This window comes from Falco naumanni, chromosome 3 (assembly GCF_017639655.2).
Source record: "Falco naumanni isolate bFalNau1 chromosome 3, bFalNau1.pat, whole genome shotgun sequence".
NCBI classification, from domain to species: Eukaryota; Metazoa; Chordata; class Aves; order Falconiformes; family Falconidae; genus Falco; species Falco naumanni.
In genome coordinates, this window is record NC_054056.1 from 72,101,114 (window position 1) to 72,118,061 (window position 16,948).

Below are 16,948 nucleotides of genomic sequence, written 5' to 3' on the forward strand. Positions count from 1 at the left end.
CATAACATTCACAAAAAATATTTTACGTAGAACATATTTACATATAAAAAAGGTAAAAATATTATTTTTAACTTCTTGACATATTATTTTGAAGCAGTTACAAAACTTCCAGTTTTGTAAGCAGAATGCAGTTAGTATCCTCAGAAGCCTACCTGCAGTGTTGCACCTTAATTAATTTGTGTGTTAGAATGAAATATAGCACCATGGATAAAAAGGAGGACATTGTTTTCTTAGTTAACCAGGCGTTAGGCAGTGTGAGATGATAAGGATGGCTCTAATGCAATTGCATTAGAAGAAAAGAGAAACAATACTGTGTAAAGCAACATAATCTGTTGCCAACTGACTGCTACAGCTGAAATTATCAAACAAACTACAGGATGAAAACTTGTCTCAAATCTGCCCTAAGTGTGTCAACCACATTTTAATGAGTACCTAAATAATAAAAAAGCATTACCTACTTTCCATCATTTTATGGAAAGATAAAGGTTGCGATTCTCTCAGCCAAAAAATTTATTCAGATATCTTCATTATGATGATGGCAGATGTAGGTTGTGTCTACAATGGTAATGTTCTTCAACAATATCGCTGTACTCACATAAACTGGAACATAAACTAGGCATGTTTAGTCACAAAACCTAAAAGTATTATTTCTCCACCCAGTGAAGGAGTTCATGTGAAGCAGGAGTTCAAAATCTCTTTGCCAAGAAAGATCTGAGAAAACAATGGAAAATGGAAAACAGTTTTCAGTACAAGGAAAGTAAAAATTAAATTTTAATTATCTATATCTTCTTAATATTTACATATACATTTGTGCATTAAGACTGTACAAAAGTCATAGCAACTGTAGGACAAATTAACAAAGTATTAAAGATGAAAGCTGTATGTAAAATGTCATACTGTTCATTAAAAAAAAATGCATTTAATTCTTTGTAAGTTGTATAAATTTTTACGATCAGTATTTGAAAAATCAGTACAAACTGTTACCTTTCCACTTCCAATGATGGGACATCCACAACTTTCCCAGGGCAAGTTGTTCCATTATCTCACCACCTTCATCATGAAAATTTTCTTCCTTTATGTTCAATTTAAACCTACCTTTTTTTAGTTTAAGAACATTGACCCTTGTCCTGTCACTGTAGGCCTGGGTAAAAAAGTCTTTCTCCATCTTTCTTATAAGCCCTTTTTAAGTATTGAAAGGCTGCAATAAAGACTCCCCAGAGCCTTCTCCAGGCTGAAGAAGCTCAGCTCTCTAAGCCTTTCTTCACAGGAGAGGTGTTCCAGCCCTCTGGTCATGGTGTGGTCCTCCTCTGGACCTGCTCTAACAGTCCATGTCTTTCCTGGATGTCTTCACTTCTATTAGTTTACCACCACTCATACCAAATTCAACCAATTTTTTTCGGGTAAAGCTTAACTCAAAGCCATATTGTATAGACTTCAGAGTTCAACAGCAGATAATTCATTCAGTCCAACTCTCACTTATTCCAGATTAACACTGCAGATACAAAATCTTGTAATGAATTCAAAGGGTGTCTTGGACAAGTTCTTGGAGGGCATATATAATGACTGTAATTAATTTTTTAAGACATTTTTTATGTCATTTGCATGTTTCTTAGAACACAAAACTCAACCAGTATTTTCCGAGGACACCTGAGAAGTCCTGGCTTATATTTTGATGCAGTGGAGTCTTCAGTAAATCTTCAGGCAATTTCTATTTTGTACTTAGCTCTGTGCTTATGGTATTTTAAGTTTTCTTTCTTAATCACTACTGAATTGACTGTGAACTATTTTTAGTATTGAATAATCACTAATACAGTGAAGTTCCTCAACTCATTATTTTAACAATTCTTCAGCTATTCCAATATTCAAGTTCTTAAAGTAATGGAACGGTATTTATATTGTTTTTCCCCTTTTACATTTCAAGTTAATAGATATTCTTTTTCCAACATGCCTAACAAACTACAGTCAATATTTCACAAATGTTCTGTAACCAAACTCACTACCAGTGCTCATGAACAAGTTTATAGAGGGTAAGGACTCTTATTACTATGTTTATGGTTTCCAGACAAAACCCATATAACCCTGTGTGGCTTGTTTCCTTTTTACTGTCATTTATTTCTTATATAATACTTAACTATGGAAATTGGAATTAGTGGCTTAAAACTGTCATCTGTGCTAAATGTATTTCAAGTCAAAGACATCATATCTTGATAAAAACATTGCTTCTATGTCTGCACAGACCTATGATAAATATGAGTGCACAAGGTATTAAACCCAGTTCTTCAGAAAAAATCCATACTGTGATGTGATTTTAACAGCTTTGTCATGTATTATAGCTGTTTCTGCTGCATATCCCTGGCTTTCTCTTGCTCATTTTCTTACTGATAGCTCATAGACCCAACAGTAATCAATTAGAGCATTTGGGATGTTGCTATATTACAAACCATTGTGATTTCCTGCAAGGAGAATTAACAGTTTTTAGACTGCCTAGCTAAATCAAATTAATACAACATTTCAGTAAATAATTCCTTAATTCAGCTAAACAGTTTCCAAGCTACTAAATGTAATTACAGACACAAAAGAATTTCTCTTCCTGCACATTAAAAAGTAGTAAAATGTAAACTTGTGCTCTTGTTCTTCTGTAGCACTCTCTAGACCCAAAGCTCCAGTGCAAGGTGTCATCTTTTTTTTTTTTTTTTTTCTTATTAACGAGATGCGGTTTGAAAGAGAACTGTGACATACAGGCCAAGCAGACATTGGCAAATGTTTGACTATGCTTAATTTCTATCATGTAGTCCTTCATTTGCAGTAGTGCTATGCTTGGAGTGAAAAGGCCACCTGCCTCTTGTGTTGGCATACATGGAAGTTTAAATCTGATTATTATGAGTGTCCCCACAACATGTCTTCCACTGGGGACTTTTTCAAAAAATGTCCACCAGCTTTAATGCAATTTCATTTGCATTATTTGAAATACGGGATGTCAAATAATGTTCTTTTACTGATCTTCCCCCTTTCTTCCTTGCTGGTATTCTACTACAAGTGAATTTAATTAATCTTTGTGAATTCCACTTAAATATTCGCCTATGATTTGGGTGCCTAATCAAGTTTTCCAGATGCTGTTTAGTTACTCCTTGCACTACAAGATATCTTAGTATACAACATCTGCTCCAGAAATAAATTTTATTTTGGGATGGTTTAGATGCTAAATGTTTTTGGGTTTTTTTTAATTATGAAAAATCTAAGAAGATGCAAAAGCTTTTCTTGCAGCTGTTAGAAGTTATAAGCCAGCTTTTACCCTATGCTATTTTTGCAGCATTGTGCATTAGTGTTTACTGGGGAAAACATTTTTACCAGGTCCTGCACAATTACAGCACATCAGTTCAGGTCCTACATTTGTCTAACATTAGCTAGTATATAAATTTCAATGTTTTAATGAGCAAATATAACTCTTTTGTGGGTGATTTGTGTAAAGTAAGAACATACACAGATATAATGATAAGCATTTATAAATGCGGTTTTGCAGCCAGTGTGGCCACCATAGGAATTAAGGATGGAGACTGATCTATTGAAAAGCATAACAAGACATGGACTGAAGTTCAGCTCACTACTATTCTGAAAGTGATCCAATGTAAAAAACTACTTATTCAAGTGGCATTCAATAACTTTTTAACATGCTTCTTACAAAAGAATTGTCTGCTCTTCAAGAGTATGGGTGTATATACATAGACATACATATGTTATATATGCTTCTGTTTCTACTCAAATAGTCATTAAAATTGTTTTTATAATGTGCATATTTGCATCATAACTTGTATGGAGAATATATGTATGTGTTTGTGTGAGGGTACCTTGCAGTATACCTACCTGTGCAAAATGCTATGTCTGTACTCTATCACATTTACTGCTTATTAAAGCAGCAGTCAAAAAATATATTTGTCAGCAGAAAGAAAAATCATCCCTTATAGGACTAAAAATAAATTAAAGTGCTGCTGAATTATATGGTGATGTTAGAACAAAGTAACAAAAGGCTCCATAATGGCCCACAAGGTGCATATCAGCAAAGCTCAATATACCTGTCATCTGCTCTCTCACAGGCACTTTGCACAGTTCATCAAAAAAGAGAATACACTGTAAACAGTAAATAGCATTGCAAATATCTTTAATTTGCTTTTCATACCAAAAGACTGTTAAATAACACAGAACAGAATATCTTGATTTCTTTAATATCTTCATTTCTTTAGCAACAAACTCCACATTTTCTAGGGATATATAACTTAAGGTCTTCATGCAGTTAATACACATAGAGCATATTGAAAAGAAACAGCATGTAAAAACTCCCTTGAAATCCAAGGTTCAGTAATAGAGAAGACAGAAGGAAACCAGGCTCACTTCAAGGTGGAGATTTAATAATGTAACGGTTGTGAACAAATATTTATTCCATGCTTAGAAATTGAAATGCTGAACAAATAGCTACTAAAACTTTAATATAAACTGACAAGCATGTTTCATACAGTCTCACGTACTGTGGCTAGAAACAAACAAATGATGGTGGGTCATCCATCAGTAATAAGCAAATAAACTGTAGTCTTTTAACATTCAATGTAACTTCAGTAATTGGTAAAAACAGTTATTTTATTAGGGCTGACTTCCTTGCTTTTTTCCTTTGTCTCATTTTTGGTTTTTTATCCCCTGTGTCCTCCCCTGTCTTTCCCTTTATGGTTAGAAAGCCATAGCAGTTGACAAAGGAAATTGCCTTGGACCATAATTCTTTTTAGTAAGACACTCTCCAGAGATTGGTAACACAGTAGAACTGAAGATGAACAAAACCTTAATCCTACTGAGCTCCCTACTGCTGCTATCAGTATGGACGAAGTGTCACTTTGCAAGAATGCAATTTTTCTCAATTAGGTATGAGACAAACAGCCAAATTAAGGTGTATCCCAGGTGCCTGAAGACCCAATTACTTTTATTCTTGAAAATAAGGACCTACAAGAAATCTGCTCTTGATTTAGATTGACTTGTAGGAGTATCACTTATTTTAGTCAGATGACAAACAACATTAGCTTGAAAGGTGTCCACTGAAATTTAGCATAATTCTGTAATATATATGAAGTATAAAAATTGCCTTAACAAGCTAAATAGAAGAAAGATTTAATCAGAGTATCAGGGGAAAAGGAGGCAGTGTTGGAAAAGTACAGCTACAGCTTTTTGGAGATGCAATGGAAAAGAGGACAAAGGGATTTGCTGAAACTAATATTTTAAAAACGACCCCTGACATCCTCTTCTTAATAAAGATGGTTTCATTATTTACTCCATCATTTACAGGTGGTCTGAGATGTATCTGTCTAATCATTATAAAATACTGACAGACTCTTTCAGTTTTTTTCCAAACATCCTAATGAAGCCAAACTTCTTTTGCTATTACATAATAAAACTTGTATGATTCATGTCAATTGAAAATATCAAGAAAACCTGCATTTGGTGATGTGCATTGACAGGCAAAATAATGCCATTGCAATATGTGGTACAAACACTATTTCACAAGTTCATTGAGTGTAAATGGTCTCTTTACAAGAGCAGAATTGGTCCACAGTGCATGATCCAATGTAGAAGAGGTAAGACTTTATAAATTGAAGGTGGTCCATCATTGAGGCAATAGGACACAAATTAATTCTGTTCTGGTTGGAGACTCATGTTGACAAAATACAGCTTTTCTTTCCTAGTGCCAAATGCAAAATAGCCTGTATATCCTTTCTAAACCATATAGCTATCACAGAGTCATGGACTAGTCAGACACCCATATTTCTATGTATAGTAAAAATACAGAGACACCTGTTTATTCTGTTTGGTAATCCAGTCTTTGTCTAAAGTAGATCAAGCTCCTTGACCTGAAACAAAAAAAAACAAACTAACCAAACAAACAAACAAACAAAAAAAACCACCCCAACTCTAACCAATGCTCCCAATCATATCCTAAACTAAGATAATTGTGATGCATTCCCACTTTTCTGACGCCATTATCTAGATGGGAAGTGATTTCGTTTGATGGGGCCGCATTAACATTTACTCCAGGATTCTGAAATAATGGGAATGAGTAGCAAACTGACATATGATATGAATTTGAAAATATTTTCTAGTGTTCCTTGCAGAACAGGTATTCTAGATTTAGCACTAGTGCTAAGAATAGAAGCAATATAATTTTCTTCACTTATGTGACTGGGGAACATCAGCAAACTATTACAGGTACTGAAGTCAATAGCTTTTCTTCCATGTGCCATTTATGTATTGCATTTCTGTCTCATCTATAAAATAAAAATAATCAGGCAGAGAGAATCCTTGCATAATTATAGCAAAATAACACTAGCAGAAGATAATAGGTAGCAGTTTGTTTATAAAGAGTAGAACAAATGAGCCCTAGATGATTACTCATAAATAAAATATTTCTCATTAAAAAGTATTGGTAGAGAATCTTGGTCCCAGACATGTCAAAGGAAAAAAAAAAGTCTATTAATTTCGGTGAAGACAGGATTTTGCTTTTTCATGATTTCTTATTACAATAACTTAATAGCATCTCAAGAGAAGTTTTAAATCTAATTTGGCAACTTGTGTGCACTGTTCATTTGTTTGCATTGCATTCTGGTATTCTTTGAAGTTAATTTTATTAAATGGTATAAAATATAAAAAGCAGCCTAAGTGATCTATGAATAATAATTTGGAAAATGATTTCTATCTTGTTGGTGGTTTTCAATGTTATGCATAATACATACATTATTATTCAATGAGATTGTCTTCTTACAGTGCATTTCTCAAAACATGGATTAACTATGTCAGATTTTCCATTACCACACTAGATGTATGCAAATTGTGAAGCTGGTGGTATTTTCAGTATATGCTGCTACCTTGGTCCCCAGTTTCTAAATTAGACTGCTTGCTGTTATTCACAAGTTCTGTCTCTACTCATGAATTGAGAGTTCCCTTTTAAAGGCAGTAAAAGTGCATACTGAGTTCTCAACTTGGTCTTCCATCAAGGCACCATAAGGTTGAGTGCCTCTACTTGAGAAGTGTCTCAGGGTCCTCACAAGTAGCTGATGCCAGCACCTACCACAGAACCTTTTTTAATGTTGCAATTTGTACTTTAAAAGGACTTGCCGCCTGGTCTACCTGTCTAATCTGTCTTAGGGTAAATGAAAATTTGCTGCTTCCTAAAAATGGTATATATAGCCTTGTAAAATATTCTCAGTGATGCAGGTTATGCACAGTTACTGAGGATTATACAAGAAAAGCTCTTAAGGAGAACAGGTTACTTTTATTAACTAAAAGAAGCCCTATCATTATATATTACAGAGTTTTGAGCTCATTAACACTGTATCTTCAAACCAGTAAGTACTTCTGATTATATTTTATATTTCATAAAAACTTATTTAAAAATTATTTATATGACATAAGTTTAGTTTTTCAGAAATTTGAGGAAAAGCCAACGTTTTACAAATATACTTATTGCTTAGAAATCAATCTATACATACATATAAATTTGTACAAAATTATATCAACCTATGTTAACTCTCTGATGCAAGCATTCAACTGAGAAACTGTGATGTTCAAAAACATGAAAAAAAAGCATTCAATTGGCTTTTAACAGTGGTATAGATCAGTATCCCCAAGGGTTCCTATTCCTAATACAGAATTACCCTTTAAAATTAGAATTCAGAAGTCACCACAGGGAGCACTGTGACACTGAAGTCAGCCCATAAGAACACGAAAGATACTAATATGTGAAACTCTCTCTCATGCATTTTATGTCACTGCTGTAGCTACACATCTCTGTGAAACTGGGTGCTTAGGTGAGTAGATTTTGCTTCTCTCTTCTATTTTGGCACTCTGAGGTAGTAATTGAAAACAGATAGGTCTGGTCCCTGTTCACTGCTTATGCATTCTGCAGTAATGAAAGGAAAAACCTCCACCCAGAACATATGAAATCACAAGAGGATGTAACCCAGGGATCCTCAAGTACTGTGTTTTAAGAGAGAGATCTGACTGCTAGTTACAGCATTCTGCATCATCTTGTACATCTGCTACACATGCAAAACATGCAGTTCTGGCTACACAGGGCAGCACTTCAGTAAATGGGTCTTCCTGGGCATATGCTTAACTAATTCACCCAATCTTCAGTATCTAGAATTTGGACATATGGTTTAAGCTAGTTGTTACACTTTTGATGTAATGTGGTACATTGAGGTGTAGACGCATCCAGAGTGCATCAGAGTGAACCAGTATTTCAAACCAAGATGAAGGAACTGTTATTCAGAAATTCTCTAGAACAAAAGAAGTAGCCAGGATGTCTAGCTTGAACGTTTGAAATACTTTGTATTGCTGACTTAGTAACTTAAAACTCACATTTCTCCACTCTAATTTTTGCAGAAAGAACTCTCCTTCATGTAGACATCTTTGGGAAAAAGTGTGCGCAATTTGTTGATCAATATCATTGCATGCATTGTCAATGGCATTTTTATTCCTTACACTTTAGATGGAAAGCTTTTTAATAGTCTCTGAAGTGTGCTGTTGAACTGTCAGTTCTAAGAACTTGTTTCATATCCTTATGGAAGAGGTGCAGTCTTGTTGAGATTAATCTCAAGAAGAATTTCATGCCCTCCATGCTATAAATCTGATTTTGCAATGTACATAAGTAAGAGCCATTGCTATGTAGGGCTCTTGAAAACCAATTTTATACGTAAACTGGAGTGTGTTCTTGAATCATGCCTGTGGTCTGGTATGGCATTCTCGTTCCTCTGAGTGGGAATGAAGTGAGTGGCAAAAGTGCATGGGAAATGCTGAAGCACTACAGTTTGCATGTCCTTCATCTTCACTCAAACTTAATGTGGTTGGGAATAAGGCCAGATACCCTGGGACTTTGCATGCCCCTGTAAGGGTCCTTCTTACTACTGCACCTCTCTCTTGCTTCTTTTATTGTTGTTCTCCTGAGACAGGTAGACCATCAATGCCCTTTACATTTCTCATCTAGGAAACTATGTGCTTATATAGATTTGCTGTTCCTGTAGAAAGGCAATGGTCTTGACCTTCTGACAAGATTTGTTGAGTTACATAGGTCTGTAAAAAAGGAGTTTACAACATAGGTAGGATGTATAACCACCTGAATGGTATACTGGGTGTTTTGGTTTGGTTTTTTTAACTTACTATCTACAGGGTTTAAGTAAACGTTATTGATCAAACAAGGTGGAAGTAATTGCACACAGAGATGAGGGTAGCTATTCTGTTTTCTGTAGCACAGATTGGTGGGCTGAGGAAGACAGCATTTGAAACAAATATGATATCGTTCCACAAAAATTGCCAAATTCCTCTAGTTTATCTGAAAGATAATGTCTTTAACACTGTTTATGGTAGATGGGAGCTCACATATCATACAAAAACAGAGAATGAAAGTGGTGCTGAGAACTGGGATTTTTTATCTGGGGCAAATACAGAGAGAGAATTTTAGGGAAAATAATTCTAGCACTTGCTTTGTGTAATGTATGCAGTTAAGATACTTTCCTTTTGGTTGGTTTGGGTTTTTTCCCCCTCAAGTTACTAAGATAAACACAGCTAATTTTCTTTAGCTTAGTGCAGGTTAGAGATTTGTGTTAGTCATTAACATAAAGAGATCAACACATCCTGAAGCAAAGGGACCTGCATAGATTTAGGACAGTTAAAAATTTGGCCTCCCTTATATTCTGTTTAATTTAAAGTAGATACTAAATCATTCATCAATATAGACAAAGGGCACAGATGGAAGTATCGTCCTACACCACTGAGAGGAAGTAATTTACAAACCCTTAGAAAAAAACAATGGAGTAGCACATCTTGCCTTAAATTCGTGTTGTCCCATGCATGTGAAATTAGTATCTCCTCAAAGTAACAGCACAATATGAATGAGGATGACCTTATAATTTTGTGAAATACTACTGAATTCACAATGAAAAAATGTTAGTGCTTCAAAATATTGGGGCGGGTGTGTGTGTGGGGAATCTTTAAATGAGGTTAAAAAGACATAAAATATAAAATTGCTCTTTTCCACTTTTAAGGAAAGTAATTTGAATTGTATTTTTTCTACATAAATCCACATTAGATATAAAAAGAAAAATGTTTTTCTAGCCAGCTGTAAATTTCATTAATTGCGTGTTTATTCTATAATCTGTCTTTTTTTTTTTTTTTTTTCCAACAAGACACAATATAATTCATAATATAATTACTTGAAAGGCCACTGATATGCTTGGAATTAATGATCTGCTAAAATTCCTGATTAGAGCTTTCATAGGTAAACTCAAAATAATTTCTCGTTACAGGGTTTCCTTTTGTTACTTTATCAGTTAGAAATAGATTTTTTTTTTAATTTCATAAGTCCCATTTATGTTGATACAGCTAGATTTTTTTTTAATGTGAATTAAAACAGACAACTTCTTTGAGAAGTAATCACTTCAGATGGAGTAGGGACTCCACTGATCATCAGTAGAAAAAAAAAATCTTTGTTTTTTTGGCATAAGAATGAATGTACTAACCTTTGGGTTTTTTTCTCAGGATTAAATATAGATAAAGGAATTTCAGAGCAAATTTTACAAAATGTAGTCTGACTGATCATCAGACACTGCCAAAGTATCCATGTGATCCAAGGGACATCAAACCACAAAACATTAAATTGATTGAATTATGTACCATAGCAGGGTTTAAAATTCCTTCGAAAGGACATCAGCTATTTTTAATACAATTTTCAATTATAACTATATTGAGTTGCTTGTGTATGTTTTTTTATGGTTTGTTATTTTTTTCTCTCTAGGCTGTACTTTGGAGGTACAAGTTTTCTCAGCTTAAAGGTTCTTCAGATGATGGGAAGAGCAAAATCAAATTTTTGTTCCAAAACCAAGATACTAAACAAATTGAAGCAAAGGTAAAACCAATACATTTTTTGTTTTATAACGGCAATGTACAGTAAAAGCAGTTATCAAAACATCTAGGGGAACAGACGTGTGAATTAAACTAAATTTCTTAGAAATATTAGATTAATGCAAAAAGTCAAAGAATGCAAAGAAAACCAAATAAATTCCAGGAAAAGAAAACCTGATCAGTTGCTTGGTTTTTTGCTAATTTAAAGTCTTCTGAGGTTGTAATTACATTAAAAAAATAATAATAATAAAAAACAAAACAGGGCTTGCTCTTTATAGTTTTAGGCATATTTGCCAACTCTCCTCCATCATTTTGATAAAGCTGGCTGAGAGCCTGAATGCCCTGTTTTTCACCCTGTACTTGTATCAAGAAGGAATGGTGCAAAATACATTCTTAAGTCAACATACAGACAAAACCCAGCATCTACAAATCTTGGTTTATTCTCAGAGCAAAAAAATGCGGATTAAAAAGATATTCCCTTACAAGACTGAAGTTTTGTGTCTGCATCTAATTCAAAATCAGAAAAGTTGTGTTTTCAGTTATGCTTTTGAGTCAAGAGTTGATCTATGAAAACAGTAACCCTGAGGGATTTATGCTTAGTTTGATTTATGTCTTTGGAGAATAGGTCATTTAGTGTTCCGGGGGTGTGAGGACACATGATCTCCCAGGATCTTTGGCAACTGGAACTGCCTTAGAGTCTGGATTGAAAATACTTTGTCTACAATCCCAATTTTTGTGTAAACCTAAAGACTATTTTCTTGCCCATCTTTAAAAATTGTGTTGGAAGCGTATACCTTTTTTCCTGACCATGTCAGAGAGAAAATTGCTGAATTAATATAACAATACAGTTCCATGAGCAAAAAGGAAATGGTTAAATATTTTTCTCTCTAAAAGGGCTAAATACACACAGCATAATAAAGTATGTAAATAAAAAATGCCTTTTATCAGGGGCAGTTGTGAGTTTAAATGTAAGTAGCTACGTTAAGCAGCTATTTTTTCCTTCTTGCATACCTCTTTATGTTTGGTATTAATGATTTTCTACCTAACAGCTATTTAATTGATTTTGAATGTTTTACTCAATACAGTAAAGGTATGTAAAAGCTCCCATTAATGTGGTGGATCGTGGCTTTCAGTACCTTCATGTCCTGCTACATCTCAAAGATAAATATTTTCTTACTTCCAGTTTCCTTCAGAAAATGTTTTAATTGTACAGAATTTCTTCTCATCTCTAGTAAGAAAACATAACAGCCCAATGTCATGAGGATGATTTTCTTCTAAACAAATAATTGGGAACCTTTATCATGCTGCTAAGTACAGCTGAAGAATTACATTCATCATTATTTTTCTAATATCTGTTCGCTATTGCCATTATGTTAACACAACACATGATTTTAGGACTAAAGAGATTTTGTAGGAAACCAAGGGGACAGTGTTTCTTTTCTTTTTTTTTTCAGTAAAACTAGAATATATTTTTAATACTTAATTAAATAATAAATAAAAATTAAAAGTATGACATGTTGGTTTTGAAGAAGAAAATAGGTTTCATCTAAATGTATTTATGTTTTAAATTAAATCTGCCATGCAAACCACTTTATAAGCCTTAGAGATATATCCTGGTACCTTTATCGTATCTATTGTTATTCCTACTCAAACTCAATGGAACTTTATTTCTAGGAAATTTCATCTTTCTACCTTTTATCAAGGCAGAAATGATACCTTCTACCTTATGAAGGCAAAATATTATACAAACTCCCTAATATGCTTATTAACGTGCTGTCATGTTGCCTGGATGCTTCTCTTTATTAGAAATTCAAACTTCTACGGTGATCAATTTGGGAATAAAAATCTGTTACTTTTAATTTATTTTCTTGGTGATCAAAGCATTCCAATTATATCATAATCAAAAAACGTCAGATCATATTGTCTTTGGAAGGTGCCATGGCATTTGTAGTGAGCACTTTATACATTCTAATTTGATTACATATGAAGTATGTTGCTTAGTCTAAGAAATATAATTAAATGTGGCTATATACCGAACGTGAGGATTCTTGGGTCATACTTTTTTTCAACTTTGGTTAGTTTAAAATTCTATGGATAGGCCCCATCGGTATCCTTCAGACTTTTCATGGATTTAAAGCACTATTCAGCGTAAGAAGAGGTGGAACAATCTAGCCTCTACTTTGCGGACTTTACTGGCATTGCAGACTTAGAGGTATAGCTATTTGGGGAACTCTTGAGTCATTAGGAAATGTTAATCAGATTTTCAGAAATGCTTGTACTGCTAGGTTTCATGCATACTGTATGCAGGCTTCATTTGGAATCAGATGATGGGAATTTTGTAAAACATCTGTTAAAGGTTGTGATGAATATTCATGGACACAGCTATCATCACCTGTTAAATGAAGCTCTGGGCTTCAGATGGCCTGGAGAGCCACTGTTCTAAGGGGAAATACAGTGTAATATTTTCTTTACGTAAAGGTAACGCGCAGGGAATAACCAGCATATAGGAAAATGAGAGCTCACAACTGAGAACAAATCCAAAAATCTGAGGGCCCATTGCACCAACATATTAGGGCTCTTCATTTCTGCATTCCCTAGCAGTAGTGTGGAAGCAGGGCATGGCAGGTAACAGATACAACTTAAGACAGTCGCTAGAACTGAGAGTGTTTTTTTCCCTGTCATCATTAACACTGATACACTCCATGCAGAACTCACTATGGTATATGCATACCTGATCTGAGACTCCTGCTTTTCTTGCCTCCAAGATCATTTTTCCTCCAACTGTGAGTTTCAGCTATGGCACTGATGGAATGTGTTAATGTAGTTCATGCACTATAATTCAGTTACTCCCTGCAAATGTGAGGTAATCTGGCCAGAGGGGGTTTTTTGTTGTTGTTCTTGTTTGGCTTTTATTTTTTTAAATAATATTGCTTTCATCATGGTTGACAGCCAGCTGCATATGGGCTGGCAGTGAGCCCAGGTGGCCAAGAAGGCCAACAGCATCCTGTATTTTATCAGAAATAGTGTGGCCAGCAGGACCGGGGCAGTGACCGTCCCCCTGCACTGGGCACTGGTGAGGCCGCACCTCGAACACTGTGTTCAGGTTTGGGCCCCTCTCTGCGAGGGGGACACTGAGGGGCTGGAGCGTGTCCAGAGATGGGCAATGGGGCTGGTGAAGGGGCTGGAGCACAAGGCTTATGAGGAACAGCTGAGGGAACTGGGGTCGTTTAGCCCAGAGAAGAGAGGGCTTGGGCGGTACCGTATTGCTCTGTACAGCTGCCTGACAGAAGGTTGTAGCCAGGTGGTTGTTGGTCTTTTCTCCCAAGTGACAAGCAATAGAAGAGGAAATGGCCTCAAGTTGCACCAGGGGAGGTTTGGGTTGGATATTTGGAAAAACTTCTTGACTGAAAGGGTTGTCAAGCATTGGAACAGGCTGCCCAGGGAGGTGGCACCATACCTGGAGGTATTTAAAAGATGTGTAGGTGTGGCACTGAGGGACATGGTTTACTGGTGGACTTGGCAGTGCTAGGCCTACAGTTGGACTTGATCTCAAAAGTCTTTTCCAAACTAAATGATTCTGATTGTATATAATTCCTTCCTGTGAAAATATGAATTATCAAAATCCAAATGCTTCCTGTGTTCCTTTATTTACAAATTTTGTGTATCTCATGCTATTCCAGATGTGTGTTGATTATGGGACGATGTGTTATTATCTGCAATAATATCCTTTAGCTTTGGAACACTTAATTCATTAACTAGAGAATTAATAGTGTCAGAGTGCTTAGCTTTTGAATTTTGATCCAAAATTTAGATACATTTGTTATTATTCTAGAAATACCTTCAGACTTTTAGATGGACATTGCTTGGAAAAAATAATTCCACAACAGAATTTTAAATTTTAGTCATACAGTCTTCATAGTTGTCCAGCACCTTCTCTGTGTTCTGGTGGAATATACAGAGATATCATTGTTAATGTTAGAAGAATCTAGGGAAGAATATTTTGGGAAAAAATATTTGGGGAAAAAATACAGAACTACATCCATTCATCAGTCAGATTTTATTTTTTTTTGAGAAACACACTTGCCACCAGAGTTTATATTCCTTAGTGATAGAAAGTCCTTCACTGACACTGAATAACTGATATTTTTATAATGCTGTCAATTTTTTTTTACAGTGTGCTTCATGCCTGACTTAACAGAATTCAAAATGGCATGTTTTGGATTTAGTTACAGTTTAACCAGGCATACTTTTCAGATTTAAAGTAATTTAGAAATATTTAAACATTTGTACTGATGCTTTTGTTTGGCTTCTTTGTAGGTAATATCATGTTACTATGAAGTTATATACTGTAGTATAAAAGAAGTGTTTCCTCATAGATTTCAGCAATTCCAGTCTGAAAAATCTGAACAGTAATTACCAGAGGTCACACTAGTGGGTCTATGGCAGAGTTTCTGGATGCAAACACCTAACTTTGAAGGTCCCTAAGGCAAGGTCTAAGTGGTTTCTGAGAAGAAAACCACTTAGGGGCAACACTAATCATCAATACCTCTCAGACATCCCAATCTGTAGGTTATTTCCCAGCTGTCACTCAGCAGGAGATATTGCACAAGTTTGTGCAGTCAGACAGAATTTTTCTGACTGAGAGCTACAAAATGGAGCTGTCTGCTTGGCAGAACATGGAGCCTATGTATCGCTCTCCTTCATTCATACAGAGCTGTTGGGGTTGGGTTGAAAAAAACCAAGCACAGATGCGCAAAACTTTCTCCTCATCTGTAAGACACAAAGGAATTCACTTAGGCACCTCCTTATCTATTTACCTATATGTTTGCCTATTTGTTTAGCTATAGTTTAATGATTTATTGGTGTCTCTCCAGTATCACAGCAGCTTCCAGAGGCTAATACAGTCTCAGGACTAACAAACTCATTGTGCTATGCTCTTCAATTTTACCTGGCTAAGTAAAATGAAGCATATGTTAAAGCTATGAGAGATCCTGTTTTGAGATATATGTGTACGCTCCCAAACATAGGAATATGTAATGTATATAAAAATCAGCATCAGCGTTGTTTATCTTATTACATGTGATTTCCATTTGAATTTTGCAAGTAAATGCATCAGTTAGTAATTTCTGCGAAATGAGAGTGTCTGTGCCTTGTAAAACATATATATAACTCAAAAGCTCCACTTAGGTCTGTGCTTTCACCTTTTGCAACGTGCAGGGCTTTTTCACAGCTCAACACTTGTCAGAAAAACTCAGGCAAGGTCGCATAGCCGTGCTGCATCAGGTTAGCTTTTGTTCACAGACTAGCTGAAACCCTAAGCTGAGTGTTACAAAACTGAAATGACTGCAAAAGTCAGCACATCAGGATGAAGATCTAGTCAATTGTCTTTGACTATTTGAATATAGAGAACAGAAGAGCGCAGAAATATGATATCAGCAAAAAAAGAACTGTAGCTTCAAGGACTTAGCATTAATAGTTATTAATTAATTAATACTACCTTAATGATAATTAATGCCAATTAATTTGTACTTGAAATTATCTTGTATAGAAATCTAATATAAAGACAAATACCCTGAGTTAGTGCTGTTGTAATGTGAACAAAATGCTCACTTTCAAGTGTTGCAAGGTGTCTTGATGGATGCTTGCACCATTTTCCAGACTTAAATTTCTGCTCATTTCAAGTATATTGTCCAAAATATAATTTTTAATTAATCCTTGTTCTTAGCCTTGAGGGGTTTTCTTTGAGCATCACAGTGCTCTTCAGATTTAGAAGATCATCTTTAAAGGGATTTAAGTATACATCCTTAGGACTTTTAAGAGTGCTTGCTCAATTGTAGTGACTGCATTCTGAGTTGAGATTTCTGACCTGTGTAGGTTTGTGTGATTCACTTTTTAGTTTCCTCATGTCTTGCACATGGATTATCTTTATTATCTATTTTAGATCAGATTTTGCAATAATATTTAGTATATATATGACATGTAACACCACGTTTGACGAAAGAACAAATCTCTTATCTGC

At 35.1% G+C, this 16,948-nt stretch overlaps 1 protein-coding gene across 3 annotated transcripts in view; it reads left to right on the forward strand.

Annotated features, from left to right (window-relative positions):
- The window catches only part of SNTG1 (syntrophin gamma 1), a 353,771-nt gene that overhangs the window by 327,291 nt on the left and 9,532 nt on the right, over positions 1-16,948 (forward strand). For all 3 annotated transcript variants that reach the window (XM_040588489.1, XM_040588490.1, XM_040588492.1), the window contains one exon: positions 10,823-10,933. In XM_040588489.1, the coding sequence (XP_040444423.1) occupies positions 10,823-10,933 (111 nt within the window). The remainder of the gene's footprint in view (positions 1-10,822; positions 10,934-16,948) is intronic.